This window comes from Salmo salar, chromosome 09 (genome assembly GCF_965601325.2).
Source record: "Salmo salar chromosome 09, fSalSal1, whole genome shotgun sequence".
NCBI lineage: Eukaryota > Metazoa > Chordata > Actinopteri > Salmoniformes > Salmonidae > Salmo > Salmo salar.
In genome coordinates, this window is record NC_138299.1 from 89,155,708 (window position 1) to 89,176,440 (window position 20,733).

General features: G+C 45.8%; 1 protein-coding gene across 3 annotated transcripts in view; it reads left to right on the top strand.

Annotated features, from left to right (window-relative positions):
* LOC106612079 (uncharacterized) overlaps positions 1–20,733 on the top strand; it is a 135,430-nt gene that overhangs the window by 14,946 nt on the left and 99,751 nt on the right. For all 3 annotated transcript variants that reach the window (XM_045724135.2, XM_045724136.2, XM_045724137.2), the window contains exons 21-22: positions 66–343; positions 2,951–3,094. In XM_045724135.2, coding sequence (XP_045580091.1) covers positions 66–343; positions 2,951–3,094 — 422 coding nt within the window. The remainder of the gene's footprint in view (positions 1–65; positions 344–2,950; positions 3,095–20,733) is intronic.

Below are 20,733 nucleotides of genomic sequence, written 5' to 3' on the forward strand. Positions count from 1 at the left end.
GTAATACTGTCACCTGTATCCGAGTGTCACAGTGTTTGATTTCCAACATCCCCCTCCTCTCCCAGGTGGAACAGGCGTCCCTGAGCTTCCAGCATGCAGCAGCGTTGGCGAGGTGCAGCGTGAGCGAGGCCAGGTGTGCTGCTTTGGAGGCGGAGTCTAAGGTGTGGGCCAGGGAACATGAGGAGTCATTGGTCAGGACGGAGGGGCTGAGGAGGGACCAGGAGCGAATGACAGCGCTGCAGCAGAGGCAGGAGGCAGAGCTAGAGGAGCTGCTGGATAAACACTCCTATCTGAGGAGCAGCAACCGTAACCTGGAGACACAGCACAAGGATCTGGAGGGAAGGTAGGGAGCACAGGGATCTGGAGGGAAGGTAGGGAACACAGGGAGCTGGAGGGAAGGTAGGGAACACAGGGATCTGGAGGGGAGATAGGGAACACATGGATCTGGAGGGGAGGTAGGGAGCACAGGGATCTGGAGGGAAGGTAGGGAACACAGGGAGCTGGAGGGAAGGTAGGGAACACAGGGATCTGGAGGGGAGATAGGGAACACAGGGATCTGGAGGGAAGGTAGGGAACACAGGGAGATGGAGGGAAGGTAAAGAACACAAGGACCTGGAGGGGAGGTAGGGAACACAGGGATCTGGAGGGGAGGTAGGGAACACAGGGATCTGGAGGGGAGGTAGGGAGCACAGGGATCTGGAGAGGAGGTAGGGAACACAGGGATCTGGAGGGGAGGTAGGGAGCACAGGGATCTGGAGGGAAGTTAGGGAACGCAGGGATCTGGAGGGGAGGTAGGGAACACAGGGAGCTGGAGGGGAGATAGGGAACACAGGGATCTGGAGGGAAGGTAGGGAACACAGGGAGCTGGAGGGAAGGTAGGGAACACAGGGATCTGGAGGGGAGGTAGGGAACACAGGGATCTGGAGGGGAGGTAGGGAGCACAGGGATCTGGAGAGGAGGTAGGGAACACAGGGATCTGGAGGGGAGGTAGGGAACACAGGGATCTGGAGGGGAGGTAGGGAACACAGGGATCTGGAGGGGAGGTAGAGAACACAGGGAGCTGGAGGGAAGGTTGGGAACACAGGGATCTGGAGGGAAGGTAGGGAACACAGGGAGCTGGAGGGAAGGTTGGGAACACAGGGATCTGGAGGGAAGGTAGGGAACACAGGGAGCTGGAGGGAAGGTTGGCAACACAGGGATCTGGAGGGAAGGTAGGGAACACAGGGATCTGGAGGGAAGGTAGGGAACACAGGGATCTGGAGGGGAGGTAGGGAACACAGGGATCTGGAGGGGAGGTAGGGAACACAGGGATCTGGAGGGGAGGTAGGGAACACAGGGATCTGGAGGGGAGGTAGAGAACACAGGGAGCTGGAGGGAAGGTTGGGAACACAGGGATCTGGAGGGAAGGTAGGGAACACAGGGATCTGGAGGGAAGGTAGGGAACACAGGGAGCTGGAGGGAAGGTTGGGAACACAGGGATCTGGAGGGAAGGTAGGGAACACAGGGAGCTGGAGGGAAGGTTGGCAACACAGGGATCTGGAGGGAAGGTAGGGAACACAGGGATCTGGAGGGAAGGTAGGGAACACAGGGATCTGGAGGGGAGGTAGGGAACACAGGGATCTGGAGGGAAGGTAGGGAACACAGGGAGCTGGAGGGAAGGTTGGGAACACGGGGATCTGGAGGGAAGGTAAGGAACACAGGGATCTGGAGGGAAGGTTGGGAACACAGGGATCTGGAAGGAAGGTAGGGAACACAGGGAGCTGGAGGGAAGGTTGGGAACACAGGGATCTGGAGGGACGGTAGGGAACACAGGGAGCTGGAGGGAAGGTTGGGAACACAGGGATCTGGAGGGAAGGTAGGGAACACAGGGAGCTGGAGGGAAGGTTGGGAACACAGGGATCTGGAGGGAAGGTAGGGAACACAGGGAGCTGGAGGGAAGGTTGGGAACACAGGGATCTGGAGGGAAGGTAGGGAACACAGGGAGCTGGAGGGAAGGTTGGGAACACAGAGATCTGGAGGGAAGGTAGGGAACACAGGGATCTGGAGGGAAGGTAGGGAACACAGGGATCTGGAGGGGAGGTAGGGAACACAGGGATCTGGAGGGAAGGTAGGGAACACAGGGATCTGGAGGAGAGGTAGGGAACACAGGGAGCTGGAGAGAAGGTTGGGAACACAGGGATCTGGAGGGGAGGTAGGGAGCACAGCGAGCTGGAGGGAAGGTAGGGAGCCCAGGGAGCTGTAGGGTAGGTAGGGAACATAGGGAGCTGGTTGAAAGGTAGTGAATGCTGGAGGGTGGGTAGGGAACACAGGGAGCTGGAGGGAAGGTAGAAAACACAGGGAGCTGGAGGGAAGGTAGAAAACACAGGGAGCTGGAGGGTGGGTAGGGAACACAGGGAGCTGGAGGGAAGGTAGAAAACACAGGGAGCTGGAGGGGAGGTAGAAAACACAGGGAGCTGGAGGGTAGGTAGGGAACACAGGGAGCTGGAGGGAAGGTAGAAAACACAGGGAGCTGGAGGGGAGGTAGGGAACATAGGGAGCTGGAGGGAAGGTAGGGAACACAGGGATTTGGAGGGAAGTTTGGGAACACAGGGATCTGGAGGGAATGGAACACAGGGAGCTAAAGGGAAGGTAGAGAACACAGGGATCTGGAGGGAATGGAACACAGGGAGCTAAAGGGAAGGTAGGGAACACAGGGATCTGGAGGGAGGGTAGAGAAAACAGGGAGATGGAGGGAGGGTAGTGAACACCAAGTAACACTTTATTTAAAAATGTATACATAAGACATTGTTAACTTTATGAAACCAGTCTGATTGGAATTCCATATGCCATTGAATACACTGACTTGTGAAAAAACCCTGATAATTTTTTTTAAATGAAATCATTCATGATACCTTAATGACTGTTTAAGTATAATTCATACCAATGTTCATAACACCTTCATGTTCTCCAGGTATCAGGAGCTCCTGGGCTTCAAATCCAAGATGGAGGAGACAAAAAGAGAGATGAAAATGGAGAGAGAGAAGATGGAGGGAGAGGTGCAAAAGCAGGTGGAGAGAGAAAGAGAATTAGAGAGACTGAAAGAGGATAATGAGAGGTAAAACTAAAACTGTCTCAGGCTATGTGTCAGTCAAACAACTAACTGCTCCATCATCACTTATTCTCTTCAAACCATTTCATTTAATATGACTTCTTAATCCATTCAGTTCATCCCTGGTCCATTCAGTTCATCCCTGATTATTCAGTTCATCCCTGGTCCATTAAGTTCATCCCTGGTCCATTCAGGTCATCCCTGATCTATTCAGTTCATCCCTGGTCTATTCAGTTCATCCCTGGTCTATTCAGTTCATCCCCGATCTATTCAGTTCATCCCTGGTCTATTCAGAGCATCCCTGAACTATTCAGTTCATCCCTGATCTATTCAGTTCATCCCTGGTCAATTCAGTTCATTCCTGGTCCAATCAGTTCATCCCTGATCTATTCAGTTCATCCCTGGTCCATTCAGTCATCCCTGATCTATTCAGTTAATCCCTGGTCCATTCAGTTTATCCCTGATCTATTCAGTTCATCCCTGGTCCATTCAGTTCATCCCTGGTCCATTCAGTTCATCCCTGATCTATTCAGTTCATCCCTGGTCCATTCAGTTCATCCTGGTCCATTCAGTTCATCCCTGGTCCATTCAGTTCATCCATGATCTATTCAGTTCGTCCCCGATCTATTCAGTTCATCCCTGAACTATTCAGTCCATCCCTGGTCTATTCAGTTCATCCCTGATCTATTCAGTTCATCCCTGGTCCATTCAGTTAATCCCTGGTCAGTTCAGTTCATCCCTGGTCTATTCAGTTCATCCCTGGTCTATTCAGTTCATCCCTGATCTATTCAGTTCATCCCTGATCTATTCAGTTCGTCCCTGGACCATTAAGTTCATTCCTGGTCCATTCAGTTCATCCCTGATCTATTCAGGTCATCCCTAGTCCATTCAGTTCATCCCTGGTCCATTCAGTTAATCCCTGATCTATTCAATTCATCCCTGGTCCATTCAGTTCATCCCTGGTCTATTCAGTTCATCCCTGATCTATTCAGTTCATCCCTGATCTATTCAGTTCGTCCCTGGACCATTAAGTTCATTCCTGGTCCATTCAGTTCATCCCTGATCTATTCAGGTCATCCCTAGTCCATTCAGTTCATCCCTGGTCCATTCAGTTAATCCCTGATCTATTCAATTCATCCCTGGTCCATTCAGTTCATCCGTGATCTATTCAGTTCATCCCAGATCTATTCAGTTCATCCCTGAACTATTCAGTTCATCCCTGGTCTATTCAGTTCATCCCTGGTCCATTCAGTTCATCCGTGATCTATTCAGTTCATCCCTGATCTATTCAGTTCATCCCTGAACTATTCAGTTCATCCCTGGTCTATTCAGTTCATCCCTGATCTATTCAGTTCATCCCTGGTCCATTCAGTTAATCCCTGGTCTATTCAGTTCATCCCTGGTCTATTCAGTTCATCCCTGATCTATTCAGATCATCCCTGGTCCATTAAGTTCATTCCTGGTCCATTCAGTTCATCCCTGATCTATTCAATTCATCCCTGGTCCATTCAGTTCATCCGTGATCTATTCAGTTCATCCCAGATCTATTCAGTTCATCCCTGAACTATTCAGTTCATCCCTGGTCTATTCAGTTCATCCCTGGTCCATTCAGTTCATCCGTGATCTATTCAGTTCATCCCTGATCTATTCAGTTCATCCCTGAACTATTCAGTTCATCCCTGGTCTATTCAGTTCATCCCTGATCTATTCAGTTCATCCCTGGTCCATTCAGTTAATCCCTGGTCTATTCAGTTCATCCCTGGTCTATTCAGTTCATCCCTGATCTATTCAGATCATCCCTGGTCCATTAAGTTCATTCCTGGTCCATTCAGTTCATCCCTGATCTATTCAGGTCATCCCTGGTCCATTCAGTTCATCCCTGGTCCATTCAGTTCATCCCTGATCTATTCAATTCATCCCTGGTCCATTCAGTTCATCCGTGATCTATTCAGTTCATCCCTGGTCCATTCAGTTAATCCCTGGTCTATTCAGTTCATCACTGGTCTATCCAGTTCATCCCTGGTCTATTCAGTTCATCCCTGATCTATTCAGTTCATCCCTGATCTATTCAGTTCATCCCTGGTCCATTCAGTTCATTCCTGGTCCATTCAGTTCATCCCTGATCTATTCAGGTCATCCCTGGTCCATTCAGTTCATCCCTGGTCCATTCAGTTAATCCCTGATCTATTCAATTCATCCCTGGTCCATTCAGTTCATCCGTGATCTATTCAGTTCATCCCAGATCTATTCAGTTCATCCCTGAACTATTCAGTTCATCAATGGTCTATTCAGTTCATCCCTGATCTATTCAGTTCATCCCTGGTCAATTCAGTTAATACCTGGTCTATTCAGTTCATCCCTGATCTATTCAGTCCATCCCTGATCTATTCAGTTCATCCCTGGTATATTCAGTTCATCCCTGATCTATTCAGTCCAACCCCGATCCATTCAGTTCATCAATGGTCCATTCAGTTCATCCCTAATCTATTCAGTTCATCCCTGGCCCATTCAGGTCATCCCTGGTCCATTCAGTTCATCCCTGATCTATTCAGTTGATCCCTGATCCATTCAGTTCATCCCTGGTCCATTTAGTCCATCCCTGGTCCATTCAGTTCATCCAAGATCTATTCAGGTCATCCCTGATCCATTTAGGTCTTCCCTGGTCCATTCAGGTCATCCCTGATCTATTCAGATCATAACTGGTCCATTCAGGTCATCCCTGATCTATTCAGTTCATCCCTGATCTATTCAGGTTATCCCTGGTCCATTCAGTTCACCCCTGATCTATTCAGGTTATCCCTGGTCCATTCAGTTCATCCCTGGTCCATTCAATTCATCCCTGATCTATTCAGTTCATCCCTGGTCCATTCAGGTCATCCCTGATCCATTCAGTTCATCCCTGATCTATTAAGTTCATCCCTGGTCCATTAAGGTCATCCCTGGTCCATTCAGTTCATCCCTGGTCCATTCAGGTCATTCCTGATCTATTCAGTTCATCCCTGGTCCATTCAGTTCATCCCTGGTCCATTCAGTTCATCCCTGATCCATTCAGTTCATCCCTGATCCATTCAGTTACTCTCTGATCCATTCAGTTCATCCTTGATCTATTCAGTTCATCACTAATCTATTCAGATCATCCCTGATCTATTCAGTTAATCCCTGATCCATTCATTTCATCCTTGATCTATTCAGTTCATCCCTGGTCTATTCAGTTCATCACTGAACTATTCAGTTCATACCTGATCTATTCAGTTCATCCCTGATCTATTCAGTTCATCCCTGATCTATTCAGTTCATCCCTGGTCCATTAAGTTCATTCCTGGTCCATTCAGTTCATCCCTGATCTATTCAGGTCATCCCTGGTCCATTCAGTTCATCCCTGGTCCATTCAGTTAATCCCTGAACTATTCAATTCATCCCTGGTCCATTCAGTTCATCCGTGATCTATTCAGTTCATCCCAGATCTATTCAGTTCATCCCTGAACTTTTCAGGTCATCCCTGGTCTATTCAGTTCATTCCTGGTCCAATCAGTTCATCCCTGATCTATTCAGTTCATCCCTGGTCCATTCAGTTCATCCCTGATCTATTCAGTTAATCCCTGGTCCATTCAGTCCATCCCTGATCCATTCAGTTCATCCCTGGTCCATTCAGTTCATCCCTGGTCCATTCAGTTCATCCCTGATCTATTCAGTTAATCCCTGGTCCATTCAGTTCATCCCTGATCCATTCAGTTCATCCCTGGTCCATTCAGTTCATCCCTGGTCCATTCAGTTCATCCCTGATCTATTCAGTTCATCCCTGGTCCATTCAGTTCATCCTGGTCCATTCAGTTCATCCCTGATCTATTTAGTTCATTCCTGGTCCATTCAGTTCATCCGTGATCTATTCAGTTCATCCCTGATCTATTCAGTTCATCCCTGAACTATTCAGTTCATCCCTGGTCCATTCAGGTCATCCCTGGTCCATTCAGGTCATCCCTGATCTATTCAGTTCATCCCTGCTCCATTCAGGTCATCCCTGATCTATTCAGTTCATCCCTGATCCATTCAGTTCATCCCTGGTCCATTCAGTTCATCCCTGGTCCAATCAGTTTATCCCTGATCTATTCAGTTCATCCCTGGTCCATTCAGTTCATACCTGATCTATTCAGTCAATCCCTGGTCCATTCAGTTCATCCCTGATCTATTCAGATCATCCCTGGTCCATTCAGTTCATCCCTGGTCCATTCAGTTCATCCCTGATCTTTTCAGTTTATTCCTGGTCCATTCAGTTCATCCTGGTCCATTCAGTTCATCCCTGATCTATTCAGTTCATCACTGGTCCATTCAGTTCATCCCTGGTCCATTCAGTTCATCCCTGATCTATTCAGTTCATCCCTGGCCCATTCAGGTCATCCCTGGTACATTCAGTTTATCCCTAATCTATTCAGTTCATCCCTGATCCATTCAGTTCATCCCTGGTCCATTCAGTTCATCCCTGATCCATTCAGTTAATCCCTGATCTATTCAGTTGATCCCTGGTCCATTAAGTTAATTCCTGGTCCATTCAGTTCATCCCTGATCTATTCAGTTCATCCCTGGTCCATTCAGTTAATCCCTGGTCTATTCAGTTCATCACTGGTCTATTCAGTTCATCCCTGGTCTATTCAGTTCATCCCTGATCTATTCAGTTCATCCCTGATCTATTCAGTTCATCCCTGGTCCATTCAGTTCATTCCTGGTCCATTCAGTTCATCCCTGATCTATTCAGGTCATCCCTGGTCCATTCAGTTCATCCCTGGTCCATTCAGTTAATCCCTGATCTATTCAATTCATCCCTGGTCCATTCAGTTCATCCGTGATCTATTCAGTTCATCCGTGATCTATTCAGTTCATCCCAGATCTATTCAGTTCATCCCTGAACTATTCAGTTCATCAATGGTCTATTCAGTTCATCCCTGATCTATTCAGTTCATCCCTGGTCAATTCAGTTAATACCTGGTCTATTCAGTTCATCCCTGATCTATTCAGGTCATCCCCGGTCTATTCAGTTCATCCCTGATCTATTCAGTTCACCCCTGATCTATACAGGTCATCCCTGATCTATTCAGTTCATCCCTGGTCCATTCAGTTCATCCCTGATATATTCAGTTGATCCCTGGTCCATTCAGTTCATCCCTGATCTATTCAGTCCATCCCTGATCTATTCAGTTCATCCCTGGTACATTCAGTTCATCCCTGATCTATTCAGTCCAACACCGATCCATTCAGTTCATCAATGGTCCATTCAGTTCATCCCTAATCTATTCAGCTCATCCCTGGCCCATTCAGGTCATCCCTGGTCCATTCAGTTCATCCCTGATCTATTCAGTTGATCCCTGATCCATTCAGTTCATCCCTGGTCCATTTAGTTCATCCCTGGGCCATTCAGTTCATCCATGATCTATTCAGGTCATCCCTGATCCATTTAGGGTCTTCCCTGGTCCATTCAGGTCATCCCTGATCTATTCAGATCATCCCTGGTCCATTCAGGTCATCCCTGATCTATTCAGTTCATCCCTGATCTATTCAGGTTATCCCTGGTCCATTCAGTTCACCCCTGATCTATTCAGGTTATCCCTGGTCCATTCAGTTCATCCCTGGTCCATTCAATTCATCCCTGATCTATTCAGTTCATCCCTGGTCAATTCAGTTCATCCCTGATCCATTCAGTTCATCCCTGATCTATTAAGTTCATCCCTGGTCCATTCAGGTCATCCCTGGTCCATTCAGTTCATCCCTGGTCCATTCAGGTCATTCCTGATCTATTCAGTTCATCCCTGGTCCATTCAGTTCATCCCTGGTCCATTCAGTTCATCCCTGATCCATTCAGTTCATCCCTGATCCATTCAGTTACTCTCTGATCCATTCAGTTCATCCTTGATCTATTCAGTTCATCACTGATCTATTCAGATCATCCCTGATCTATTCAGTTAATCCCTGATCCATTCAGTTCATCCTTGATCTATTCAGTTCATCCCTGGTCTATTCAGTTCATCCCTGAACTATTCAGTTCATCCCTGATCTATTCAGTTCATCCCTGATCTATTGAGTTCATCCCTGGTCCATTCAGTTAATCCCTGAACTTTTCAATTCATCCCTGGTCCATTCAGTTCATCCGTGATCTATTCAGTTCATCCCAGATCTATTCAGTTCATCCCTGAACTTTTCAGTTTATCCCTGGTCTATTCAGTTCATTCCTGTTCCAATCAGTTCATCCCTGATCTATTCAGTTCATCCCTGGTCCATTCAGTTCATCCCTAATCTATTCAGTTAATCCCTGGTCCATTCAGTTCATCCCTGATCCATTCAGTTCATCCCTGGTCCATTCAGTTCATCCCTGGTCCATTCAGTTCATCCCTGATCTATTCAGTTAATCCCTGGTCCATTCAGTTCATCCCTGATCCATTCAGTTCATCCCTGGTCCATTCAGTTCATCCCTGGTCCATTCAGTTCATCCCTGATCTATTCAGTTCATCCCTGGTCCATTCAGTTCATCCTGGTCCATTCAGTTCATCCCTGATCTATTTAGTTCATCCCTGGTCCATTCAGTTCATCCGTGATCTTTTCAGTTTATCCCTGATCTATTCAGTTCATCCCTGAACTATTCAGTTCATCCCTGGTCCATTCAGGTCATCCCTGGTCCATTCAGGTCATCCCTGATCTATTCAGTTCATCCCTGGTCCATTCAGTTCATACCTGATCTATTCAGTCAATCCGTGGTCCATTCAGTTCATCCCTGATCTATTCAGTTCATCCCTGGTCCATTCAGTTCATCCCTGGTCCATTCAGTTCATCCCTGATCTATTCAGTTCATCACTGGTCCATTCAGTTCATCTGTGGTCTATTCAGTTCATCCCTGATCTATTCAGGTCATCCCCGGTCTATTCAGTTCATCCCTGATCTATTCAGTTCACCCCTGATCTATACAGGTCATCCCTGATCTATTCAGTTCATCCCTGGTCCATTCAGTTCATCCCTGATATATTCAGTTGATCCCTGGTCCATTCAGTTCATCCCTGATCTATTCAGTCCATCCCTGATCTATTCAGTTCATCCCTGGTACATTCAGTTCATCCCTGATCTATTCAGTCCAACCCCGATCCATTCAGTTCATCAATGGTCCATTCAGTTCATCCCTAATCTATTCAGTTCATCCCTGGCCCATTCAGGTCATCCCTGGTCCATTCAGTTCATCCCTGATCTATTCAGTTGATCCCTGATCCATTCAGTTCATCCCTGGTCCATTTAGTTCATCCCTGGTCCATTCAGTTCATCCCTGATCTATTTAGTTCATCCCTGGTCCATTCAGTTCATCCGTGATCTTTTCAGTTCATCCCTGATCTATTCAGTTCATCCCTGAACTATTCAGTTCATCCCTGGTCCATTCAGGTCATCCCTGGTCCATTCAGGTCATCCCTGATCTATTCAGTTCATCCCTGGTCCATTCAGTTCATACCTGATCTATTCAGTCAATCCCTGGTCCATTCAGTTCATCCCTGATCTATTCAGTTCATCCCTGGTCCATTCAGTTCATCCCTGGTCCATTCAGTTCATCCCTGATCTATTCAGTTCATCACTGGTCCATTCAGTTCATCTGTGGTCTATTCAGTTCATCCCTGATCTATTCAGGTCATCCCCGGTCTATTCAGTTCATCCCTGATCTATTCAGTTCACCCCTGATCTATACAGGTCATCCCTGATCTATTCAGTTCATCCCTGGTCCATTCAGTTCATCCCTGATCTATTCAGTCCATCCCTGATCTATTCAGTTCATCCCTGGTACATTCAGTTCATCCCTGATCTATTCAGTCCAACCCCGATCCATTCAGTTCATCAATGGTCCATTCAGTTCATCCCTAATCTATTCAGTTCATCCCTGGCCCATTCAGGTCGTCCCTGGTCCATTCAGTTCATCCCTGATCTATTCAGTTGATCCCTGATCCATTCAGTTCATCCCTGGTCCATTTAGTTCATCCCTGGTCCATTCAGTTCATCCATGATCTATTCAGGTCATCCCTGATCCATTTAGGGTCTTCCCTGGTCCATTCAGGTCATCCCTGATCTATTCAGATCATCCCTGGTCCATCAGGTCATCCCTGATCTATTCAGTTCATCCCTGATCTATTCAGGTTATCCCTGGTCCATTCAGTTCACCCCTGATCTATTCAGGTTATCCCTGGTCCATTCAGTTCATCCCTGGTCCATTCAATTCATCCCTGATCTATTCAGTTCATCCCTGGTCCATTCAGTTCATCCCTGATCCATTCAGTTCATCCCTGATCTATTACGTTCATCCCTGGTCCATTCAGGTCATCCCTGGTCCATTCAGTTCATCCCTGGTCCATTCAGGTCATTCCTGATCTATTCAGTTCATCCCTCGTCCATTCAGTTCATCCCTGGTCCATTCAGTTCATCCCTGATCCATTAAGTTCATCCCTGATCCATTCAGTTACTCTCTGATCCATTCAGTTCATCCTTGATCTATTCAGTTCATCACTGATCTATTCAGATCATCCCTGATCTATTCAGTTAATCCCTGAACCATTCAGTTCATCCTTGATCTATTCAGTTCATCCCTGGTCTATTCAGTTCATCCCTGAACTATTCAGTTCATCCCTGATCTATTCAGTTCATCCCTGATCTATTCAGTTCATCCCTGGTCCATTAAGTTCATTCCTGGTCCATTCAGTTCATCCCTGATCTATTCAGGTCATCCCTGGTCCATTCAGTTCATCCCTGGTCCATTCAGTTAATCCCTGAACTATTCAATTCATCCCTGGTCCATTCAGTTCATCCGTGATCTATTCAGTTCATCCCAGATCTATTCAGTTCATCCCTGAACTTTTCAGTTCATCCCTGGTCTATTCAGTTCATTCCTGGTCCAATCAGTTCATCCCTGATCTATTCAGTTCATCCCTGGTCCATTCAGTTCATCCCTAATCTATTCAGTTAATTCCTGGTCCATTCAGTTTATCCCTGATCCATTCAGTTCATCCCTGGTCCATTCAGTTCATCCCTGGTCCATTCAGTTCATCCCTGATCTATTCAGTTAATCCCTGGTCCATTCAGTTCATCCCTGATCCATTCAGTTCATCCCTGGTCCATTCAGTTCATCCCTGGTCCATTCAGTTCATCCCTGATCTATTCATTTCATCCCTGGTCCATTCAGTTCATCCTGGTCCATTCAGTTCATCCCTGATCTATTTAGTTCATCCCTGGTCCATTCAGTTCATCCGTGATCTATTCAGTTCATCCCTGATCTATTCAGTTCATCCCTGAACTATTCAGTTCATCCCTTGTCCATTCAGGTCATCCCTGGTCCATTCAGGTCTTCCCTGATCTATTCAGTTCATCCCTGCTCCATTCAGGTCATCCCTGATCTATTCAGTTCATCCCTGGTCCATTCAGTTCATTCCTGGTCCAATCAGTTCATCCCTGATCTATTCAGTTCATCCCTGGTCCATTCAGTTCATCCCTGATCTATTCAGTTCATCCCTGGTCTATTCAGTTCATCCCTGGTCCATTCAGTTCATCCCTGGTCCATTCAGTTCATTCCTGGTCCAATCAGTTCATCCCTGATCTATTCAGTTCATCCCTGGTCCATTCAGTTCATACCTGACCTATTCAGTCAATCCCTGGTCCATTCAGTTCATCCCTGATCTATTCAGTTCATCCCTGGTCCATTCAGTTCATCCCTGATCTATTCAGTTCATCACTGGTCCATTCAGTTCATATGTGATCTATTCAGTTCATCCCTGATCTATTCAGTTCATCCCTGAACTATTCAGTTCATCACTGGTCTATTCAGTTCATCCCTGGTCCATTCAGTTAATCCCTGGTCTATTCAGGTCATCCCTGATCTATTCAGTTCATCCCTGGTCAGTTAAGTTCATTCCTGGTCCATTCAGTTCATCCCTGATCTATTCAGTTAATCCCTGGTCCATTCAGTTCATCCCTGGTCCATTCAGTTAATCCCTGGTCTATTCAGTTCATCCCTGGTCTATTCAGTTCATCCCTGATCTATTCAGTTCATCCCTGGTCCATTAAGTTCATTCCTGGTCCATTCAGTGCATCCCTGATCTATTCAGGTCATCCCTGGTCCATTCAGTGCATCCCTGGTCCATTCAGTTAATCCCTGATCTATTCAATTCATCCTTGGTCCATTCAGTTCATCCGTGATCTATTCAGTTCATCCCAGATCTATTCAGTTCATCCCTGATCTATTCAGTTCATCCCTGGTCCATTCAGTTCATTCCTGGTCCATTCAGTTCATCCCTGATCTATTCAGGTCATCCCTGGTCCATTCAGTTCATCCCTGGTCCATTCAGTTAATCCCTGATCTATTCAATTCATCCCTGGTCCATTCAGTTCATCCGTGATCTATTCAGTTCATCCGTGATCTATTCAGTTCATCCCAGATCTATTCAGTTCATCCCTGAACTATTCAGTTCATCAATGGTCTATTCAGTTCATCCCTGATCTATTCAGTTCATCCCTGGTCAATTCAGTTAATACCTGGTCTATTCAGTTCATCCCTGATCTATTCAGGTCATCCCCGGTCTATTCAGTTCATCCCTGATCTATTCAGTTCACCCCTGATCTATACAGGTCATCCCTGATCTATTCAGTTCATCCCTGGTCCATTCAGTTCATCCCTGATATATTCAGTTGATCCCTGGTCCATTCAGTTCATCCCTGATCTATTCAGTCCATCCCTGATCTATTCAGTTCATCCCTGGTACATTCAGTTCATCCCTGATCTATTCAGTCCAACACCGATCCATTCAGTTCATCAATGGTCCATTCAGTTCATCCCTAATCTATTCAGCTCATCCCTGGCCCATTCAGGTCATCCCTGGTCCATTCAGTTCATCCCTGATCTATTCAGTTGATCCCTGATCCATTCAATTCATCCCTGGTCCATTTAGTTCATCCCTGGGCCATTCAGTTCATCCATGATCTATTCAGGTCATCCCTGATCCATTTAGGGTCTTCCCTGGTCCATTCAGGTCATCCCTGATCTATTCAGATCATCCCTGGTCCATTCAGGTCATCCCTGATCTATTCAGTTCATCCCTGATCTATTCAGGTTATCCCTGGTCCATTCAGTTCACCCCTGATCTATTCAGGTTATCCCTGGTCCATTCAGTTCATCCCTGGTCCATTCAATTCATCCCTGATCTATTCAGTTCATCCCTGGTCCATTCAGTTCATCCCTGATCCATTCAGTTCATCCCTGATCTATTAAGTTCATCCCTGGTCCATTCAGGTCATCCCTGGTCCATTCAGTTCATCCCTGGTCCATTCAGGTCATTCCTGATCTATTCAGTTCATCCCTGGTCCATTCAGTTCATCCCTGGTCCATTCAGTTCATCCCTGATCCATTCAGTTCATCCCTGATCCATTCAGTTACTCTCTGATCCATTCAGTTCATCCTTGATCTATTCAGTTCATCACTGATCTATTCAGATCATCCCTGATCTATTCAGTTAATCCCTGATCCATTCAGTTCATCCTTGATCTATTCAGTTCATCCCTGGTCTATTCAGTTCATCCCTGAACTATTCAGTTCATCCCTGATCTATTCAGTTCATCCCTGATCTATTCAGTTCATCCCTGGTCCATTCAGTTAATCCCTGAACTTTTCAATTCATCCCTGGTCCATTCAGTTCATCCGTGATCTATTCAGTTCATCCCAGATCTATTCAGTTCATCCCTGAACTTTTCAGTTCATCCCTGGTCTATTCAGTTCATTCCTGTTCCAATCAGTTCATCCCTGATCTATTCAGTTCATCCCTGGTCCATTCAGTTCATCCCTAATCTATTCAGTTAATCCCTGGTCCATTCAGTTCATCCCTGATCCATTCAGTTCATCCCTGGTCCATTCAGTTCATCCCTGGTCCATTCAGTTCATCCCTGATCTATTCAGTTAATCCCTGGTCCATTCAGTTCATCCCTGATCCATTCAGTTCATCCCTGGTCCATTCAGTTCATCCCTGGTCCATTCAGTTCATCCCTGATCTATTCAGTTCATCCCTGGTCCATTCAGTTCATCCTGGTCCATTCAGTTCATCCCTGATCTATTTAGTTCATCCCTGGTCCATTCAGTTCATCCGTGATCTTTTCAGTTTATCCCTGATCTATTCAGTTCATCCCTGAACTATTCAGTTCATCCCTGGTCCATTCAGGTCATCCCTGGTCCATTCAGGTCATCCCTGATCTATTCAGTTCATCCCTGGTCCATTCAGTTCATACCTGATCTATTCAGTCAATCCCTGGTCCATTCAGTTCATCCCTGATCTATTCAGTTCATCCCTGGTCCATTCAGTTCATCCCTGGTCCATTCAGTTCATCCCTGATCTATTCAGTTCATCACTGGTCCATTCAGTTCATCTGTGGTCTATTCAGTTCATCCCTGATCTATTCAGGTCATCCCCGGTCTATTCAGTTCATCCCTGATCTATTCAGTTCACCCCTGATCTATACAGGTCATCCCTGATCTATTCAGTTCATCCCTGGTCCATTCAGTTCATCCCTGATATATTCAGTTGATCCCTGGTCCATTCAGTTCATCCCTGATCTATTCAGTCCATCCCTGATCTATTCAGTTCATCCCTGGTACATTCAGTTCATCCCTGATCTATTCAGTCCAACCCCGATCCATTCAGTTCATCAATGGTCCATTCAGTTCATCCCTAATCTATTCAGTTCATCCCTGGCCCATTCAGGTCATCCCTGGTCCATTCAGTTCATCCCTGATCTATTCAGTTGATCCCTGATCCATTCAGTTCATCCCTGGTCCATTTAGTTCATCCCTGGTCCATTCAGTTCATCCCTGATCTATTTAGTTCATCCCTGGTCCATTCAGTTCATCCGTGATCTTTTCAGTTCATCCCTGATCTATTCAGTTCATCCCTGAACTATTCAGTTCATCCCTGGTCCATTCAGGTCATCCCTGGTCCATTCAGGTCATCCCTGATCTATTCAGTTCATCCCTGGTCCATTCAGTTCATACCTGATCTATTCAGTCAATCCCTGGTCCATTCAGTTCATCCCTGATCTATTCAGTTCATCCCTGGTCCATTCAGTTCATCCCTGGTCCATTCAGTTCATCCCTGATCTATTCAGTTCATCACTGGTCCATTCAGTTCATCTGTGGTCTATTCAGTTCATCCCTGATCTATTCAGGTCATCCCCGGTCTATTCAGTTCATCCCTGATCTATTCAGTTCACCCCTGATCTATACAGGTCATCCCTGATCTATTCAGTTCATCCCTGGTCCATTCAGTTCATCCCTGATCTATTCAGTCCATCCCTGATCTATTCAGTTCATCCCTGGTACATTCAGTTCATCCCTGATCTATTCAGTCCAACCCCGATCCATTCAGTTCATCAATGGTCCATTCAGTTCATCCCTAATCTATTCAGTTCATCCCTGGCCCATTCAGGTCGTCCCTGGTCCATTCAGTTCATCCCTGATCTATTCAGTTGATCCCTGATCCATTCAGTTCATCCCTGGTCCATTTAGTTCATCCCTGGTCCATTCAGTTCATCCATGATCTATTCAGGTCATCCCTGATCCATTTAGGGTCTTCCCTGGTCCATTCAGGTCATCCCTGATCTATTCAGATCATCCCTGGTCCATCAGGTCATCCCTGATCTATTCAGTTCATCCCTGATCTATTCAGGTTATCCCTGGTCCATTCAGTTCACCCCTGATCTATTCAGGTTATCCCTGGTCCATTCAGTTCATCCCTGGTCCATTCAATTCATCCCTGATCTATTCAGTTCATCCCTGGTCCATTCAGTTCATCCCTGATCCATTCAGTTCATCCCTGATCTATTAAGTTCATCCCTGGTCCATTCAGGTCATCCCTGGTCCATTCAGTTCATCCCTGGTCCATTCAGGTCATTCCTGATCTATTCAGTTCATCCCTCGTCCATTCAGTTCATCCCTGGTCCATTAAGTTCATCCCTGATCCATTAAGTTCATCCCTGATCCATTCAGTTACTCTCTGATCCATTCAGTTCATCCTTGATCTATTCAGTTCATCACTGATCTATTCAGATCATCCCTGATCTATTCAGTTAATCCCTGAACCATTCAGTTCATCCTTGATCTATTCAGTTCATCCCTGGTCTATTCAGTTCATCCCTGAACTATTCAGTTCATCCCTGATCTATTCAGTTCATCCCTGATCTATTCAGTTCATCCCTGGTCCATTAAGTTCATTCCTGGTCCATTCAGTTCATCCCTGATCTTTCAGGTCATCCCTGGTCCATTCAGTTCATCCCTGGTCCATTCAGTTAATCCCTGAACTATTCAATTCATCCCTGGTCCATTCAGTTCATCCGTGATCTATTCAGTTCATCCCAGATCTATTCAGTTCATCCCTGAACTTTTCAGTTCATCCCTGGTCTATTCAGTTCATTCCTGGTCCAATCAGTTCATCCCTGATCTATTCAGTTCATCCCTGGTCCATTCAGTTCATCCCTAATCTATTCAGTTAATCCCTGGTCCATTCAGTTCATCCCTGATCCATTCAGTTCATCCCTGGTCCATTCAGTTCATCCCTGGTCCATTCAGTTCATCCCTGATCTATTCAGTTAATCCCTGGTCCATTCAGTTCATCCCTGATCCATTCAGTTCATCCCTGGTCCATTCAGTTCATCCCTGGTCCATTCAGTTCATCCCTGATCTATTCATTTCATCCCTGGTCCATTCAGTTCATCCTGGTCCATTCAGTTCATCCCTGATCTATTTAGTTCATCCCTGGTCCATTCAGTTCATCCGTGATCTATTCAGTTCATCCCTGATCTATTCAGTTCATCCCTGAACTATTCAGTTCATCCCTTGTCCATTCAGGTCATCCCTGGTCCATTCAGGTCTTCCCTGATCTATTCAGTTCATCCCTGCTCCATTCAGGTCATCCCTGATCTATTCAGTTCATCCCTGGTCCATTCAGTTCATTCCTGGTCCAATCAGTTCATCCCTGATCTATTCAGTTCATCCCTGGTCCATTCAGTTCATCCCTGATCTATTCAGTTCATCCCTGGTCTATTCAGTTCATCCCTGGTCCATTCAGTTCATCCCTGGTCCATTCAGTTCATTCCTGGTCCAATCAGTTCATCCCTGATCTATTCAGTTCATCCCTGGTCCATTCAGTTCATACCTGACCTATTCAGTCAATCCCTGGTCCATTCAGTTCATCCCTGATCTATTCAGTTCATCCCTGGTCCATTCAGTTCATCCCTGATCTATTCAGTTCATCACTGGTCCATTCAGTTCATATGTGATCTATTCAGTTCATCCCTGATCTATTCAGTTCATCCCTGAACTATTCAGTTCATCACTGGTCTATTCAGTTCATCCCTGGTCCATTCAGTTAATCCCTGGTCTATTCAGTTCATCCCTGATCTATTCAGTTCATCCCTGGTCAGTTAAGTTCATCCCTGGTCCATTCAGTTCATCCCTAATCTATTCAGTTAATCCCTGGTCCATTCAGTTCATCCCTGATCCATTCAGTTCATCCCTGGTCCATTCAGTTCATCCCTGGTCCATTCAGTTCATCCCTGATCTATTCAGTTAATCCCTGGTCCATTCAGTTCATCCCTGATCCATTCAGTTCATCCCTGGTCCATTCAGTTCATCCCTGGTCCATTCAGTTCATCCCTGATCTATTCATTTCATCCCTGGTCCATTCAGTTCATCCTGGTCCATTCAGTTCATCCCTGATCTATTTAGTTCATCCCTGGTCCATTCAGTTCATCCGTGATCTATTCAGTTCATCCCTGATCTATTCAGTTCATCCCTGAACTATTCAGTTCATCCCTTGTCCATTCAGGTCATCCCTGGTCCATTCAGGTCTTCCCTGATCTATTCAGTTCATCCCTGCTCCATTCAGGTCATCCCTGATCTATTCAGTTCATCCCTGGTCCATTCAGTTCATTCCTGGTCCAATCAGTTCATCCCTGATCTATTCAGTTCATCCCTGGTCCATTCAGTTCATCCCTGATCTATTCAGTTCATCCCTGGTCTATTCAGTTCATCCCTGGTCCATTCAGTTCATCCCTGGTCCATTCAGTTCATTCCTGGTCCAATCAGTTCATCCCTGATCTATTCAGTTCATCCCTGGTCCATTCAGTTCATACCTGACCTATTCAGTCAATCCCTGGTCCATTCAGTTCATCCCTGATCTATTCAGTTCATCCCTGGTCCATTCAGTTCATCCCTGATCTATTCAGTTCATCACTGGTCCATTCAGTTCATATGTGATCTATTCAGTTCATCCCTGATCTATTCAGTTCATCCCTGAACTATTCAGTTCATCACTGGTCTATTCAGTTCATCCCTGGTCCATTCAGTTAATCCCTGGTCTATTCAGTTCATCCCTGATCTATTCAGTTCATCCCTGGTCAGTTAAGTTCATTCCTGGTCCATTCAGTTCATCCCTGATCTATTCAGTTAATCCCTGGTCCATTCAGTTCATCCCTGGTCCATTCAGTTAATCCCTGGTCTATTCAGTTCATCCCTGGTCTATTCAGTTCATCCCTGATCTATTCAGTTCATCCCTGGTCCATTAAGTTCATTCCTGGTCCATTCAGTGCATCCCTGATCTATTCAGGTCATCCCTGGTCCATTCAGTGCATCCCTGGTCCATTCAGTTAATCCCTGATCTATTCAATTCATCCTTGGTCCATTCAGTTCATCCGTGATCTATTCAGTTCATCCCAGATCTATTCAGTTCATCCCTGAACTATTCAGTTCATCCCTGGTCTATTCAGTTCATCCCTGATCTATTCAGTTCATCCCTGGTCAATTCAGTTAATTCCTGGTCTATTCAGTTCATCCCTGATCTATTCACTTCATCCCTGATCTATTCAGTCATCCCTGATCTATTCAGTTCACCCCTGATCTATTCAGGTCATACCTGATCTATTCAGTTCATCCCTGGTTCAATCAGTTTATCCCTGATCTATTCAGTTGATCCCTGGTCCATTCAGTCCATCCCTGATCTATTCAGTCAATCCCTGATCTATTCAGTTCATCCCTCGTCCATTCAGATCATCCCTGATCTATTCAGTTATCCCCGATCCATTCAGTTCATCACTGGTCCATTCAGTTCATCCCTGATCCATTCAGTTCATCCCTGATCTATTAAGTTCATCCCTGGTCCATTCAGGTCATCCCTGGTCCATTCAGTTCATCCCTGGTCCATTCAGGTCATTCCTGATCTATTCAGTTCATCCCTCGTCCATTCAGTTCATCCCTGGTCCATTCAGTTCATCCCTGATCCATTCAGTTCATCCCTGATCCATTCAGTTACTCTCTGATCCATTCAGTTCATCCTTGATCTATTCAGTTCATCACTGATCTATTCAGATCATCCCTGATCTATTCAGTTAATCCCTGAACCATTCAGTTCATCCTTGATCTATTCAGTTCATCCCTGGTCTATTCAGTTCATCCCTGAACTATTCAGTTCATCCCTGATCTATTCAGTTCATCCCTGATCTATTCAGTTCATCCCTGGTCCATTAAGTTCATTCCTGGTCCATTCAGTTCATCCCTGATCTATTCAGGTCATCCCTGGTCCATTCAGTTCATCCCTGGTCCATTCAGT